We start from the raw sequence: 18,011 nt of genomic DNA, 5'->3' as shown, positions 1-18,011 counted from the left end.
ATCACAGATCAATCTGATAAATGCTGCCTCATGCTTGTGCTTTCAACAAACCACCTTAGAAGCTGAAGCCACTTTCATTTCCAGGCATTTGAAATCTTGGCTTTTGATCTTGGGGAAATAGACATCTTCCACTTGTTCAAATCTTTTTGTTTCTGATGAAGGAAGGTTGTGACTTTTCTACAGGGCCAGATAAAATATGAAGTATTTTTGCTCCAGTTCTATTCCGTCCCTCTCTCTCTCTCTCTCTCTCTCTCTCTCTCTCTCTCTCTCTCTCTCTGGGTGTGTGTGTGTTCACCTATATCTGGCTTCTCAAATGCAATGGAGCTGAACACAGAAGAGTCCTTTACATTGATATATGAAAGGCAATGTCTTTTAAATTTAGTGTGCTTTCTTCTCCACTTGCTAATTGGGTCTCAGCCTGGGCTGCCCCTACCCCTGAATCACCAGGCCTTGGTAAAGTATACCCATTCTCTCCACTGCATGCTTGGCCCCTGTGATATTCTTTCTCCTTCTCCTTCTTCTGCTCCTCTTTTAATGACACCTCACTCCAAATCTTTGAACAATTTCCCCCTGAACGTTTTCTCAACTATTCAAAGAGTTCTGATACAGTAAACTCCAATCGAGTCCTCTTGCACCAACATGATCTACTCAGACCGTTATATGGTACTAGAAGAAACATTCTTGAAATTTGTTAAATGGCATAAGCCACATTTGTTCTCCTGAAAGTCAAGTCACATAAACTACACGTGCAACTAGGCAAAGTTGTATAAGCCACTTACTGTATTTGTTGAGTTTCCATTTAAGTGTAAACCACTGTCAAAGAGAGGGGAGGACGTGCCACTGCTGTGATCACTTGATGGTCCAGGGGAGCCTAAAATGCAGCATATTTTTTTAAAAAGTGTTATAATTTGTTTTCATCAGTGGAAAGTTAATGCACATGACTGAAGAAGGATTGCAGTGTATAAAATGGTGAGTTCATCCAAATATCTACATCATACTGTAAATACAGTGCTTTTTTCTGGGGGGATGCAGGGGTACACATACCCCTAACATTTTGTGAGTCTAAGTTTGGCCTCATTGAGGGGCAGTATTTCAATATGAGTAGGAAAATGAGAGTACCTCTAATTTTTATTTAGAAAAAAGCACTGCATATATATATCTAGATCTATATCATCTGTATCTATATGATTTAACTCTAATAGTTTCCACCATGTTCTATACATTTCTTAGCATGAAAGACAGAGAAAGCAAGAAATAAAATTAAAAATGAATTGGGTGGTAGTCTAAATTTCTTAACTGAGCTTATGAAATCACAGAGTTTTGCAGCAGAAACACATGTCAATCAAATGCATGGGATGGCATTCAGTGCTGCTCAAGTGGACATGTGATTCTCCCAATGCTGTGCCTAGACTGTGCTGAAGCCAGGAAAGCAATACAGCGCCACCCACGTGGCCCCACCAGCCGCTACCGAGATCAACTATTCTCAAGGAAGAACTGCCCAAGGAGTTTTTGAAACCCAGCTGGTGATGTAAGGAACATCAAACTGATTTAAGAATTGGCTTAGAAGTCTCCTCCTATGTGAAAGCTAATTAGTCTACTTCTTTTCCAAAACCTTAAAAGTCACCCCAGGTTGAGGTGTAAGAAGCCTGTAATCTCAATGAGCTGAGCCTCTGGGTGTATTTAAACATTTTAAAAGTTAATTCCTTTTCTTCTCCACATTAATTTCTAATCATATTTACACACACACACACACACACACACACAGAGAGAGAGAGAGAGAGAGAGAGAGAGAGAGAGAGAGAGAGAGTGTATTTGATTTCTTGCAAGCATGACTTCGTTATGGATCATATGCCCTTCCCTGGCCATTTATGTGTGTGCAGTGCCCTCTCCATAACAACCCCTTCATTTCCTCCAATTCTAACTCTTCCCTCAAGAGTTTAGCTTTCCTGTCATGCTCTAGCTCCCCACCTATAAGCACAGTGAAGGGGAGCCACACTACCAATAGAAAGCGGTCAAGGGAGGAAACAGCTCAGTTATGAATCTTTTCATGGAAAAGGTCTCAGGTTTGAGCCCAACCCAACTCCTACTACCCTTCTGAGAAATACCTCACCTCACCCTCCCACTATATATAAGGGTCTGGTGACTTCTGCTTCAGTGTATCTGAAGAAGAAAGCTTATACCAGAACAAACTTAGTTGCTCTATAAGGTGCTACTGGACATTTATTATTATTATTATTATTATTATTATTATTATTATTATTATTATTATTATTTCCAGCTATGGCAGGGAAAAGATTTTTGTCTGAAACCCTGGAGAGCCACTACCAGTCAGTGTGATTGACAGTACTAAGCTAGATGGATCAAAAGTCAGTCAGTCTCTCTCTCTCTCTCTCTCTCTCTCTGTGTGTGTGTGTGTGTGTGTGAGAGAGAGAGAGAGAGAGAGAGAGAGAGAGAGAGAGGGATCTGATCGGAAGGTCCCCAGGGGGTACTCAAGGGTACGTAGTACCAGCATCTCATTCCACCTCCCTTTATGGTTAAAAAGTGTGACACTTACTGGAACAACTTCATGGTGAGTACTGACACCTATTTTTCTAGAAAAAAAGCACTGTCTCCGATTCTCACATGGACACTCTATTATTTGTTTGTATAAAAATTAGTTGTATGCCAGTTTTTTGGGGGGCATAGCCCACTCCATGTGGTTCGCACAGCATAAAGACACAGTATAAATATATATATATATTGCAATAGCAGTAGCATTAACAATAATTAAAAAACATAGTCAACTTAAAAAATAAAATAATCCTGCAGACATAGAAAGCTATTTTAAGATTTATAAGCTTGTCTAGCAATGAAGTGAAGGGAGACTAAAATAAATAGATTTTAATAACCTGCTCAAACGTTTGTAGTATAGCATCTCTCTCACTCTCATACATACACAGACTTGTGGGAGAGAGAAGAAGGGCATCAAAATAGACTTCCTTAAAACTTTTTAAAATCCCTTCTTTAAAACCATCTCAATTGCATTCATATTATAAACTCCAAATTATATTGTTTTGAAAGTTGGTTTTCCCTTGCTAAACCCCTGACACCAAAAATTATTTTTTTTCTTATTCATTGTTAGATAGAGTGGCTTAAGTAATAAAAAAATCTAGTGATGTATTTCATTTACAGAGAGTGAACTTAGAATCTTTTTTTCTAAATAAGCTGCTTGCAATAAAAAATACTTCAATTTTCCAAGCAATAATAGCAGTGGTGATAAGACATGACATCACCCTTCAAGTAGTTCTCAGATCACCTCACAATCCTGACATTTACAAAAAATAATAATAATATTCACACCTCTAATCAACATGAAGCAGAGAATGATCTGGAAAAAAATCTAGAATCTCGACAGTCTTAGATGCTAAACTGTTTCCATCTTAACATGCACACATCTGCCTCCATCCTTCTTTCTGGCTGGGTGATACTCTCAGTTTTAACTTTAAGTATCTTCTCTCTCCTAATGACTTTGATACAGCTACAGTTTATTGCTAAACACAAATAAACTTAGCAATCAATCAGTTTCTTCATCTGTTGATATTTTTTTTTTAAAAAAAAGCCACATAAACCAAAAATATATGACTTATGACCCAAAAACCCAATCCAGCCTACAGGGCTGATACTGTGTTTGGCAACTGTCCTGTTTTTGTACTCTACTTCCGGGTAGAGAGCACACATGGCTAGTGGGATGTGTTCCTCTTGATGGATTGTGCATGCATTGAAGTAAATACTGAATTTATCTTAGACGTACCCAATTTTGGGTGAGATCAGTGGTGCTAGATTGGCTCCACACTTGCACCATGCCCACCTCGTCACTGCCTCCCTCCTCCCCATCTAGATACTGGTAAACAGCAGTGACTCAACCAACCAGAGCTTAGGTGCTCCACCAAACTGCCCATGTTTGGCTGAGATCCAAAGATCATTTACTTGGTCAAAGGACCTTACTTCCAATGAAAGACACTTCAAGACCACAACGATAGAAATAAAACAACAACTTAAAAACACTGTTTCTTAAAATGTATTAACAGATCCCAGAATCAAAAATCCTAGAGTCCAACAGATAACTGTAAAACAAAATATTTATTGCCACCACTCCTTAAACTTGGGGATCATCTTACCACATATTTATATGCCAATAACTAAGATCAGCATTTCCACTTGCACATTACACCATTAGCCTCATTAAAATCTATATTGGATCCCTAATTTCTATACTTTCCTGGATTGCTGACTATAAATTTATATATACATCACCCACAATGAGTAGTAGGGCTTTTCTGGTCTAAGGACCTGTACACGTTTCACACATATGCCTGAGAAGGTTATCTCTCTCCCTCGCTCTCTATGACAGTGGGTATGACGGAACTTTTCCCAATAGTCTGCTTTTGACTACTTTCAGTTGAATCAGGAATTTATGGGTACACGCTGCCTACACACTGCAGTATTTTTACCTTCTTTGTTTTCATAAGCTTCCCAGTCTTTGGCAGTGAAAGCTAATTAGTGAGCTCTAGTCTAAGAAACTTCCTGCACAAATCAAATTCTGAACCATTTTTAAATAGCTGACATGGCAACCTGGCTGCAATTTAACAGAATGATTATGATTCTTAGAACATACTTGTTAAAAAAACAACCACAAGTTTGATGCAATAATTACATTGAGCTCAGCTATATGCAGATAACTCCTGTTAGTTTCAAAAGCACACAGAAAATCGCAGTAACCTGATTCTTTGCATGTGTGCAGGAGTGGGCAACGGCCCACGTGGCTGTGCTATGTTTATAACTACTGTTATTACATAGGTGGGGCTTATCTTCCGAGTCTTTCCTATCCAATCATACTGCTCTTCCTCTTAGGGACCAGTGATTGGGTGAGAAAGATCCATAACACCAGCCCTGCCCATGTGGGTTACAATATTCATACATGTATCACAGGAAAGTGGCTTGCATGCATGCCTAAATATATATAAACATTAAATAATATAGCATTTCCATATAGAATCTTTCCTGAACTGAAGCATTCATGAATGAAATATTGTTTGTGCGCAACTATCTGCTTGTTATGAGAAATATCGCAGGGAGGAAAGTGTTTTGCTCAGATCCATTAATTTTCCCTTACCCAATGGGAGCTTTAGAAATGATGGAGCTTCCCTGAGGTACTGAACAGTGATGGTAACTTCATCGCCAGCATTTCGCAGTAGATGCACCTGTCAGTGTGACAAATAACAGCTACTTTATACCAAAGAAGAACCAGCCACAGAGAGCAAAATAGTGTACATCAAAAAAGCCACATCTTCGTAGTTTTGTCAGGAATCCAATATTCATGCTTGCTGCTGGAATGAAGAATATATTGCGAGTTAGACCACAAAAATATAAATGACAAAGAAAAGAATATCTACAATAGCTGGAGAGTCTGAAAAAATTAAATTTAAAGAGGGAGCTGTGTTTGCATAATGCAAGGTGGCTGAGTAGGAATGACATCCTTCAAATACAATTCTGATAATACAATTAAAGCACAACCCAATCAAAGTTAAATACTTAATAATCTCCTATATTTCAAACTGGTAGTGGAGGGGAGGAAATTAAACAAATGCTTATCTCTTCCATGCAAATCAACAATCTTAACTTGCTGCGTTGTGGAAATTATGTTCTTTATGGCCTAATTAGTATTATTTAAGTGCCAGCAAATGTCATTTGGAACAGGAGTGTCTTCATGTAACCCCTGAGAGTGTATAAGAGTAATCTGAATGGGAGTTTATCAAGGCATGCATTATCTAAGAACCACAGACAATTTGCAACCTATGTCTAGTGAAACATGTTCACCACTACTATTGCCATCTACACATCAATAAATATCTGGAATTATCTACCCAATGAAAATTTGGGGGGGGGGGTGAAGAAACATGAGCATGCCTAGGTGCCAATCTTAAATGGAAAAAGTGGTATATTTACTTTGATCAGCTACAATGGGAAGAAGATCTGGAATCCTAGCACACAGAATTATTTATAAAGTAATTGAGTTTAAGTACAGACATGCTAGATTCCACAATGGTTTCATTGCATCATCTTCCAGTCTATCACACCATATCATTAACTGATATTATTACCACTAAAAGGTAATGACTAGAGAAATGCAATATCTGGTTCTTGCAGTGTGATATCTATAATGTAAGGGCCATTGAAACTCTGTGCTGAACTCCGTGATCAATGTTACGTTCTCCATCAGCTTAGTAGTATCATAACTTGTTTTTGCACATGCCAGGAGATATAAAGTGAGGGATATACCTCATGGTTGAACTAGCCACAAATTCTCTATTTTGATTGACTGTTCTCTAAAGCAGAGAGCTTTTCTAGTCCTGCTACTTGAAATCCATTTGATGGGAGTCTCAGGTGAGATACCCACACAATGAAAGTTGCTTCCAATACCAGTCACCACACAGAAGAGTTTAATGTTGCAGAAGACAAGTCTCAGTGAAACAGTTCTGGATGTAGATATATATATATATATATTGTAGACTTTTGCAGACACAGATATATACAGATACATACAAGTACAAAGTATCGCCATTGCTCCAAATAAACTCCAGCAATTCAATATGTCAACATCAACTAACATACAAACTAACTATAGGTTAACAGACACACTACTGAGCTGACATGCATCAATCACAGATATATTTGGAGACTGGGCCATTACCATAGCAACTGGCTTGACTGACGTTGCACCTGCGATCAGCTTATCTTTGGAGTGATTTACATCCATGAAGAAAATTAACCCCTCCTCATGTCCAGTTACTCCAACACCTTTAACTGAAAATGGCCAGGGTCTGAATCCTGGCCCTTCTATGTACAAAACATGAGATTTACCAATAGGTCAAGAGCCCTCTCTGAAACCACAACTGCCAAGTAATCTAACCCAGAGGTTCACAAACTCATTTGGCCTATCCTTCCCTTTTCAGAAAAATAAATACTCAGCACACCCTGGAAATCTACCTTCTTTAAGCGAACAGAAAGATGCAGTGACAAATTTGCATTCTTTTATGTTATCTGTATTTCTACCTACAACTTCTTGAAAAACAAGTTAACAAGAAGCTCAATCCTATATATGTTTACTCAGAGTAATAGCCTGATCTGCCCCAGGGCAAGCTGTGATCCACTTCCTGGGCCTGAGTGAAGCTGAAAAGGGTTCATCCAAGCCCGGAAAACCCCCTTGCCTGCAGCACAATCATTGGATCCAGGGGAGCCGTTGTCACCAACCCACAACAGTGCCTGACTTGGTGGTAAACGTCATTACACAACAGATGAAACATGTAGAAACAGTTTTTCAAAATTTTCTTCTCTTCTTTATGTTTCCACTGCCCCCTTATTTTTATTCAAAGCCCCCAATTGCACCTGAGGCTACTACAGCCCTCTGGATCATTCCAGCACCCCCTCAGGGGGGCGGTATTGCCCACTTTGGGAAACACTGATCAAAGCAGAGGGGAGGAAAGGATCCATTCTTCATACCAGATGTGGTGTCTGATTCAGACTTGAGCCACCAAAACCTCCCATAACTTCAAAAGAGGTTATTACCTTATCTCTTAAGTGCTGTTTGTCCGGGATATCATTTTCAATTATATTAAGAAATAAAATTATTTGTTTCCAAAATGCTCTCTTCTGGACAATGCCAATGATAATTTTATATATATAGTGTATATATAAACATGTATATACTACACACACACACACACACACACACACACACACACACACATTCAATTTGGTGTAAAATATTCTATGTAGAGGTTAACAAAATTGTAAGTTGAGTTTTTGCCCATGTTTAAATGAGAAGGTATTTATTTCCTAATCCTTTTCAGGGTGGCAAACATGCCTTCCTGAACTCTATTAATATCCACTTTAGGGTCTGGAATGAATTGATGTCTTCTTTCCAGACTAGCCACATCAGCTAATCACTTTGCCCCCTATCTACTAATCTGCATGATAGTGAAGCTTTCAAAGCTGCATCTGATGCTTTTAAGTTTTTGACAAAACTGTTTCTAATTCTGAAAGAGTAAATGGACTCACAATTGCTCTCCAGATCATTTGTTGAATAATCAAGACTATTGTAATAATGGAGGAGGGAAATCCTGTTAGTATGCTATAGCAACGAGTTATGATTTTATGGCAAATCATGTCACTCATTCCAATTTTATCAGTTAATAGAGAAGAGTTCTTTTTTATCATTTGCAACCTCTGTTCTGTATAAGCAGCATTAATAAACATAACTCTATATTCGTTTAAAAAGAGGTCAATATGCAGTATTTTCAAATTATAAGCATAATGCTCTGACCCTAATTATTTGGTAGCTATTGACCCTGATGCATCCAATGACCATAGCATATTTGGATGGTCAGCAAACCTGGTCATCTTAGGAATATTTACTGTGTTCTTAGCCCTGGTGTTCCCTCTGGAGAGACTAGAATATTGGTTTATCATGAATCTGGATGATGTTTCATTCAACTTTCTGTCACAAACATGGAACTTGAACTCTGAGTGGGGAAAGTGTCAGAGAAGCGGTGGAAACAAAGTGCGTAGGAGAAGGGTTAAGCATCCCTTAGCCTGGCCAGCACCTATCTCTTCCAAAATGACTCTGTTGACACCCCTCTTCATAGTAGCAAAGTGGAAGTTGGGGCTGACAAATAGAGGTTGCCAGAGAAAAACGAACATGACGAACCCCTAAAACCTATTTGTGTCAAAGATTGGGATAGATACAGGGATAAAAGGATCGATCACCACTCTCAAAGGAGCAAAAGCATGTAATGCCATGTGATCTGAAGAAATGCGAGCCATGTGGAAAGAACCCAGTCCACCATGGATAAAGAATCTGTGGCTCTTTGACTGTTGTTGGGCTTCAGCTCCCATCAGCCAACATAATCAATGGTCAGGAATGATCAATTCATCCAGGAACATCTGGAGTGACCGAAGTTTTCTAACCTTGATGTGTCCACTGTAAGCTCCTTGGAATAATGGCAAGTTGATAAATGTGAATGCAAAGAATGATCTCACAGCACCCTAAACATATTATAATAATAAATTGTGACATATGGGGTTTTTTTTCAGAGTGAAGCCACAAAGTTTGTAGATATGACACCAACAGGACTGGACTGAACAGAGACTGAGAAAGGCTAGCTCATTACCAAAAGTAATCATCAGTGTGCATTTGCTTTGCCAATGGATTCGACTGGATCCATTGCAATTTTATTTCTTATCTTTTCCCACTGGACCTTCTCTGCACTTGACTCTGTGTGAAAATGGCAAGCACCTTCCTTGTGCATTGTTATAGGCCAATAAAGATTTCATTCATCTGACAAAATGGGTTCAGGCCCATGAAAGTTTATGCCACCGTAATGTTTTTACTCTTCAATGTGTAACAAATTTTAATTAAACTAAAAACATATCCAATAACTGTGCAATCCTTTGAGTTCAACAGGACTTACTCCCAGTTAAGTGTATATAGGAGTGCACCTTTAAATAAAAAGGAAATAATGTAGGTTCCAACAAAAGCTACCAACATGTTATTTATTAAAAGCTGCTGGTTTTTCACCATCTTATAGGGTGTTAGTTTAGAGTCACACGTGATGGCTAAAAGGCAGGCCAAACAGATCTTCACATTCTGAAAGTGGAAGGAAATCAATTTCTGTTGCTACAGGAAAGAATTAATGATACAGAAGGTCGTTAAATAATAGATGCTTTATGGCAACAGAAGCTTTTAACACAAATTCAATATATAAACAAAGATGCAGTTAAGTTTGTGCATTCTGTTGGTGCTTTGGTATGCTCTGAGTAGGGGAGAAATAAAAGACAAGGTTCTTCCACCCCTAAAAATACTGCAGCAAGAAATTACAGTGAAAACGAAAAAGGAAACACCAAATATGGAACGGATGTTGCTACATTCCGGACTGATTTCTCTTTTGAAGTGTTGTTCTGATGATTCTTCTGAAAAGCAACCTTTATGCCAATAGAAAAAACACATTACCCTAATATATTCCCATTCCTTTTTACAAATCAGTTGTAGGACTTAGTTGCAGGCAATCACAAAGTGCTCAGTGTATGCAGAGGCCCATTCATTTTTCACTAAGCTGAGGAAAGATGTGAAGGCATGGCTAGAGCTGGAGTATTCCATATTGCCATGTCCTGTACCACTTTCTGTACTATTCCTTTGTGGTGATTCCTAGATGAATGTGCAGTTCTCTAACACGGAGATTAGGGGTGAATCAATCAGTTTACTTCTGCACCAAGTTACCTGACATTTGTTCATTGCTAAGTCCACAGCTCATACAACACTGGCTACAAACCCATGGTATTTTAAGGAAAGATAGACTTAACTCAGATCCCAGCTCACTGAACTGCTCTGGACTTTAAACTAGGTTGATGAGGCTGTATATCAGAAAGGGAAATAGCTGGCTGCTGGACAATATGCTCCAATAAGTTGTAGCCTTCCTTGGATAACACCATAGTTCCGTCCGCCTTTGTCAGCTTCTGAAAGATAACATGTCCTAAAGCACTGACTAATGATGAGCCTAATTAACCTCTGGATCATAAAGAGTCAGTTTATTTCTTATTATAAATCAAGAGAGAATTGTGATCTCTTGCTAAGGATACTATTAACCAAGGTAGTCCATAAAGAAATGAATTGCTCCTCTCACCACGGCACATCCCTTTCCATTGAAAGTGCCAGCAGCAATTAGGTAGCTTCAAAGTTGAATGATTGGTAGGGCCTGAGAGAACAAATGCCTACATCAGCTTTGCAGGCTGGCAAGCAGTGAACAGCAATCTCTTGTTCAGCTGTGACTAGCACAGGTTGCTCCAAACACTTACAGCCTTAAATATTAAACACACACACACACAAACTTCTTCCAATAAAATCAATGATGCTGTCTGCTGCAGAATATAGGAAAAACCAACAAAGTTACGTCCCATTTCACACTCTGCTGTCTAGACATAACAGTTAAACTGCATTATGCTATTTTCAAATCCGAACCCAATCATGTTGCGTCGACCCATTTGTATGTGCTGAATAGGAAAAGAACACTACGAAACAATGACATACAAAGAAAGAGGATGAGTGAGTGTGGGGTGAAGGAAAGGCTGAACATAGATAAGCAGTAAAGAGGAGTATGCTTATTTAGTCAGTATGAAAGGTTTTTATTTTGGAGTGTTGCAACCATATCTCTGATGGCTATGATGCCCACTGTGATGGACAGGTCCTGGGTCTGCCTCCTGATGAGGTCTGCCAACCAGGGAGAGATAGCAAGTTGGTCAGTCAACCAGGAGGGAGGGAGGGGGAGGAAGAGGGAGAGAGAGAGAAAGAGTTGAATTCAAGTTAGATGCTGAGATTAGACATACGTGGGCAGGGGACTCTGACTAACTGAATAGATTCCTATAGGAATTATCTGTCAGTGGGGACAGATAGTGAATTGGCTCTCAGTTTGAGATAGGTTCTATTTACCTGAGGGGACCATTAGGATTCTAGAAGGGTCTGGGACTGTTTTATGGGTAGTGTAAGGCAACATCCATGCTAGAAAGAATTTATGTGTCCAGTGACAGCTTTAAAGCCTGAAGTTAAGAAAGATCTTAAATATCTCTACAAAGACCGTTTGCTTGAAACAAGGTGTTGTGCCTTTCAAAAGCAACCATTAAGCTGTAACTTCATTGAATGTAAACAAATAAAGTTCTAGTTTTCTTCCAAGGAGGTCTCATCTCTACTTAGATCCACTGGACGAGGGTTAAGTGGCCACTTGTTTTGCTTCACTTAATTATAATACTTGGCTGCTGTTAAACATAAGCACTAACACAAACAGTTAATTTAAGACCGCTGCTGTGAGAATACAAGAAGACGTCTAATAACACACCTATAAATTACAGGCTATAATAATGGTCAGGTCACGCAGATTCCCTGAATAATCATTTGCCTTGCCAGCTTGGCCATCCTCTTCCAAGATGGCTACCTTGCATGTGCTGCCAGTATCACCATGTTTTCCATGGAACTGAGAGATATGGAAGGAGTTAGACACAGATTACTGGGAAGGAAGAAGTCTCACTTTCTCTAGCAGTAAGCAGTGCAATAAAGGCAAGGTATAAAAGACCACAAGATGAACTTGGAAGCTGTGGGTTGTGTTATAAATAAAATAACCTGCTTCTCACAATACAGAAATAGGTAGAATTAACTCCAGATGGTGGGCAAAGACTGCTGGGGAAAATGGAAAAGGCATTCTATTTGGCATTAGTAGTAGTATTTAGAAGAGGAAAAATAGGCAGCACAAGCTAGGGGTTGGGAGGTATCTCTTCTCTTCTTCTGTCTTATTATCTGTATAATTATCAATTTGTTAAATCTCCCAGATGAGTGACAGCAACGTTTGTTGTTATTATTCATTTATGAATCACATTTTATATATAAAAAAATCAGGGTGAATTTTGTGTAGGACCCTATTTATATGTTCTGAATGGGAAATGCAAAACAGTAAAAGTAATAATAGAACAATGGCAGTCATTTAAAAGTTCAGTGGCGAAATGCATAACCATGGCAACAAATAGCAAATGGATAGCTCTAAAGAATCAATTCTCATGAAGCCCAAAGGCCCGTCCAAACAGCCAAATCATTACAGTGTGTTGACAGGCGGGCAGTGCCAGGTAGGCCTCTATTGGAAAGACGTTCCCTATCTGGTTCATCTGTTCTTTTGGAAGAGAAGAAAGTGAGGAATATTTGAGGCCAAACTCAGGTGATACCTGTGTATAAAGCTTGCCTTTCCTTAATCATTGGCAATGCAAAAAGTGGAATAATTCCACTATTATTGATTAAACAGATGAGCTCCCCTTTGCTGCTTATCTCTCTGCAGCCTCCCCTTTATTAAACACAATCTTTTTTTTTTCCAGTAGCATTGTTTCATTGCCTTATTTTTTTGTTGCCTTGGCGGTCTCCGAGAGATGGGAAAAGTGGGATAAATATTATTTCAGGTAAATAAAGAAATTCCTTTGCTGACTGTCTTGGACCACTCATGGATCATTGTCCTTCTCTCATCATCAGTTGCCCTTTTGGCGGGTTGCTATCAGCATGAAAGCACAGAGGTAAAATTGTACTATTTACATTACACGCAACTCCTGATTTTGTGTTGTTGTTTAGTCGTGTCGCCATGGACAAGAGCACGCCAGGCACTCCTGTCTTCCACTGCCTCCCGCAGTTTGGTCAAACTCATACTGGTAGCTTTGAGAACGCTGTCCAACCATCTCGTCCTCTATCGTCCCCTTCTCCTTGTGCCCTCAATCTTTCCCAACATCAGGGTCTTTTCCAGGGAGCCTTCTCTTCTCATGAGGTGGCCAAAGTATTGGAGCCTCAGCTTCACGATCTGTCCTTCCAGTGAGCACTCAGGGCTGATTTCCTTAAGAATGGATAGGTTTGATCTTATTGCAGTCCATAGGACTCTCAAGAGTCTCCTCCAGCACCATAATTCAAAAGCATCAATTCTTTGGCGATCAGCCTTCTTTATGGTCCAGCTCTCACTTCCATACATCACTACTGGGGAAACCATAGCTTTAACTATACAGGCCTTTGTTGGCAAGGTGATGTCTCTGCTTTTTAAGATGCTGTCTAGGTTTGTCATTGCTTTTCTCCCAAGAAGCAGGTGTCTTTTAATTTCGTGACTGCTGTCACCAACTACAGTGATCATAGAGCCCAAGAAAGTAAAATCTCTCACTGCCTCCATTTCTTCTGCTTCTATTTGCCAGAAGGTGATGGGACCAGTGGCCATGGCCTTAGTTTTTTTGATGTTGAGCTTCAGACCATATTTCGTGCTCTCCTCTTTCACCCTCATTAAAAGGTTCTTTAATTCCTCCTCACTTCCTGCAGTCTCAACATATTTATTCTTATTCTTCTTTCTGTAAACTGCTTTGAGGTTTTTTTTACAATCAAGCGGCATATAAATTTTATGAAATAAATATTTTGTTTGCAGAAAACCAGACAGTAACACATTATGGACCCACTCACTATAGAGATGGGGAGATATTCAGTTCAGGTCTCATTTGAAATTGAATCTATCAAATTTACACTTCCCACAACAATATGGGAACTGAAAAACAACTGTCCTCCAAAATTTTAAACTTAATTTTGCTACACTGGTCACCAACCAAAACAAGTAACGTTTACAAAAAATGCATATTTTAGGGGGATGCATACATAAAATGACTATAGTGGTGAAAATAGCACACACAAAAAGCCAATTGGGGGGGGGAACACTTGTCAAAATGTGTACTATAGTGGAAACTGCATGTAAACATTTGCTTGTTGGGTAAAATTGGCTCTAAAATGCTGATGGTTTTTCACATATAGCAACAAAATGGGGAGAAATGGATTTAAGGTTGAAAAAAAAGAGAAGCCTAAGCAAACCAAAATTGACATATCATCCCTACTCATTGTGCTACACTGTAAAATACTGCAGCAGCCAAAACACACAAGAGGAAGATTGCACATGAAATTTTGTATATACATATGATACCCAATAAAGCTCAACATCCTGCTGGATAACATGTTTTATAGGAATTTATGAAAGATCTAGAAGCTGGAGTAATTTAAGATTCCTCCAAAATGTCTTTCCAATTATTTCTCCTCAACATTAACATCATCTTCAGTTTTGGAATATGCATTTGTGGGTCTAAAAACTTTATTACTGATACTAGCTATTACACATTTCTCAGCCATCCTTTTGAATAATTCAAAACTCTGAGTGTGGGCAGCAGGAGATGTGGGTCTCAAGAGCATGATACTGTTTATTGGACTGTTGACTTGATTAACACAATAAGGAAATGGTTACAATTCAAAGAGCCTTCAAGTACTTTAAGCGATATTGATTTCACTGAATTTCAGCATGCTTAACCATCTCTGGTTTCTATCTACTGTATTAAGTAGGCTAACTATACATTTTATTGAAAAACACATTTATGTTCCTTGCTTCATCTCATTCTTTTATGAATATACCCTTCTTCATGTCTTAGAGAAAAGTACAACTCTCACTGCTGACTTTAATGCAATATGACATAGGAGCCTTTGACTCAGGAAAAAGAGATAGTTGCCTTAAGGAAGCCAGTTGGGGAACATGACTAGGTCATGATTTCTGTGAATTTGAAAGCATTTTACTTTATTTTTAAGTTAACGTTTTAACTTAGAGTTAACTTAATGCTTGTTATACTTCTTTATTATTTAAGATTTTTCTACCTTTAATGTGACCTTGACAATTTTTAAATAATATCTCTGAAACAGATTGTTTACTTATCTATATTCAGCTAATGAACAGCCACTGCATCTGTGATCCAAGCCAAGATAACGCAAAGGATTTAGGACTAAACTAGATCTAATATATGGAGACCCGTTGTGAGATTCCCTTTTTAAAACAAAAACATAATAAGAAGTTCATCTGGTGCTTATGTTGTTGTTGTTTTCCAAGACCAAAGACCTTATTTTGCCAAACTTTTCAGCTTTGATTTTGATTGATTTTTTTTAATGCTCCTTTGCGATTTGCTACCTTATTAGTTTATTGCGATGTTACTTAATGCTAATAATTTGGCTGTATGTTTTCTTTTTATGTATTGGGCCCAGGAAATTTGATTGAAGGGTCTTTTAAAATGCCACAAATAAATAAATAAGCCTTGTTGGGGGGCTTTTTGGCGCAACAAAGATAATTGGCATTTCACCCAACCCAATCAAAACCAGCTGTTTTTGATGCCTGTAATTTTAATGAATACTTTTCTAATCAATATAAAGAGTTTGTGAAACTTCTAAACATCAAATGGCAAATATGAATGAAATAGCGGAAAACAAAACAGTTCTGCTGAAGCCTAAGGGCAAATTTTCACAGTCTGGTTCATAAGGAAGGAAACTGTTAGAAGCCTTATGGACACATACTTGATATTTTTAAATATTTTTAAATAAGGAAGGGGAAAGACATATTCCTGAGAATACTTGGCATGGAGCACTGAACAGCATTTAGTTTTTGCATATTTTTTGTTTAAAGATTTGTAACTGAAGTATTAGAAAACTCCATTATGAGCTCCACAGTAGGGTTGCCATATGTCCGATTTCCCCCAGACACACCCTCTTTTTCAGGGTCACAATTTCTGTCGAGGCAGATTTTTAAAATTGGGCAAAAGATCTGGGTATTTTGGTTTGGTTTGTGCACACATGTCAGATATACTGTACATATGTATGGGGGTATATACACACACATATGTAACACACACATACAACATAGTTCATGTTCAGTTCAAATTCATCCATATGATCCTCAAAATCCTCCCTCCCCCCCGCAGTCATAGAATCAGAATGGTAGAGTTGGAAAAAGGTTACACATTGACAAAAATGCTCACTTGCACTACAGATTCCTGATCTCTCATTCCCTTCCCATGTTGACACCATCACATAAATTCAATTGTCTATATTCTTATTATGATTTTGTCATGGAAATTCAAGAACGTGGCTAAGAGTCTCTTAGGAAGTCTTGCCTGAGAGTAGAATCCACATACAAAGGCAGGGAATCCAGAGGATCACAGAGCTAAGGGTCCAGTCAAGAAATGGCTACGAGCAATATATCGCTGCTTCTGTGGCCTGCATATAGGAGTAGTATTTAAAATGAGAGTTGTCACCGTGACTGGTAGTTAGAAGTCAGCAAATGTGTCTTTTTGGCTTGCTGAAATATGGCAACCCTACTGTACAGAAGAAAAAAGCTCACAGCAAAGTAATGTATTGGTCACATAGTGAATAGGAAGACACAATAGAGATTTTACCTTATTGGGCTAAATCAGATGAAATAAGAAACAACGATTCAGCTTACACAAGATTCAGGCTTGCATGCTCGATTTCTTCCTCTTCACCTCTTTCACATACCACAGGAGAGGAAGAAATTGAGCAGGCAAGCCTGAGGAGAGGCTTGAAGGCAACATGAGTGAGAACACATCTCCAATTATAAATTCAGACCCTGGCATGTCTCAAATCATAGTTTAAACAAATCACAGTTCTCCAAGTTCAGATGACAAGGGAATTATGGTTAGTTTAAAAGCAAAAGTACAGACCACTCCCCATTTACACGGGGGTTACATTCCAAGGAATTGCATGTTTAAGTGAAATTGTATATATTGGGAACACCATTGAAAAAGCCTGCAAACACCCTCTAAACCAGGAGTCAGCAACCTTTTTCAGCCGTGGGCCAGTCTACCATCCCTCAGACCATGTGGTGGGCCAGACTATATTTTCAAAAAAATAATGAAGGAATTCCTATGCCCCATAAATAACCCAGAGATGCATTTTAAATAAAAGGACACATTCTACTCATGTAAAAACACCAGGCAGGCCCCACAAATAACCCAGAGATGCATTTTAAATAAAAGAACACATTCTACTCATGTAAAAACACACTGATTCCTGGACCGTCCGTGGGCCAGATTGAGAAGGCGATTGGGCTGCATCCAGCCCATGGGCCTTAGGTTGCCTCCCCCTGCTCTAAACCTATGAAACTCCTTTGAAAATGCAAAAAAACCCAACCCCAAACTCCACCACAATCGCTCTCTCCATACCTCCTTTCTCAAACGCGAGCCGTCCATAGGACTCAAAAGTCGGTGCAAGGGCTTGTGGGATTGCTAGACACCATTTCTGTCATTTTCACACTCTTTTAGGGTCATTTTTGCTCCACTTTCTGGTTTCACGGTGATGCACACATGCACAGTTGTGTGTGCCTTGATCGTGCATAAATGTGAAGTTTTCAATCACCTCTTTTGCCATTTGAAGAAGGAAGAGAAGGAAAGGGGAAATATCTGATCCCAAGATGCAGACAGAATCATTCACTGTCATACCTGGTCCAAGTCCTGTTGCTGATCAAACAGGGGCTAAGAGTCTCTTAGGAAGTCTTGCCTGAGAGTAGAATCCACATACAAAGGCAGGGAATCCAGAGGATCACAGA

At 38.9% G+C, this 18,011-nt stretch overlaps 1 protein-coding gene across 4 annotated transcripts in view; it reads right to left on the bottom strand.

The window, feature by feature from the left end:
- The window catches only part of SNTG2 (syntrophin gamma 2), a 203,763-nt gene that overhangs the window by 67,571 nt on the left and 118,181 nt on the right, over positions 1-18,011 (bottom strand). For all 4 annotated transcript variants that reach the window (XM_083607298.1, XM_083607296.1, XM_083607297.1 and 1 more), the window contains exons 7-8: positions 5,153-5,240; positions 780-871 (exon numbers count right to left, since the gene is read on the bottom strand). In XM_083607298.1, coding sequence (XP_083463424.1) covers positions 780-871; positions 5,153-5,240 — 180 coding nt within the window. The remainder of the gene's footprint in view (positions 1-779; positions 872-5,152; positions 5,241-18,011) is intronic.

The sequence above is a fragment of the Podarcis filfolensis genome (genome assembly GCF_964270895.1).
Source record: "Podarcis filfolensis genome assembly, chromosome: 3".
NCBI classification, from domain to species: domain Eukaryota; kingdom Metazoa; phylum Chordata; class Lepidosauria; order Squamata; family Lacertidae; genus Podarcis; species Podarcis filfolensis.
The sequence above is the reverse complement of the archived record's forward strand: the minus strand, read 5'-3'. Positions and strand labels throughout refer to the sequence as shown.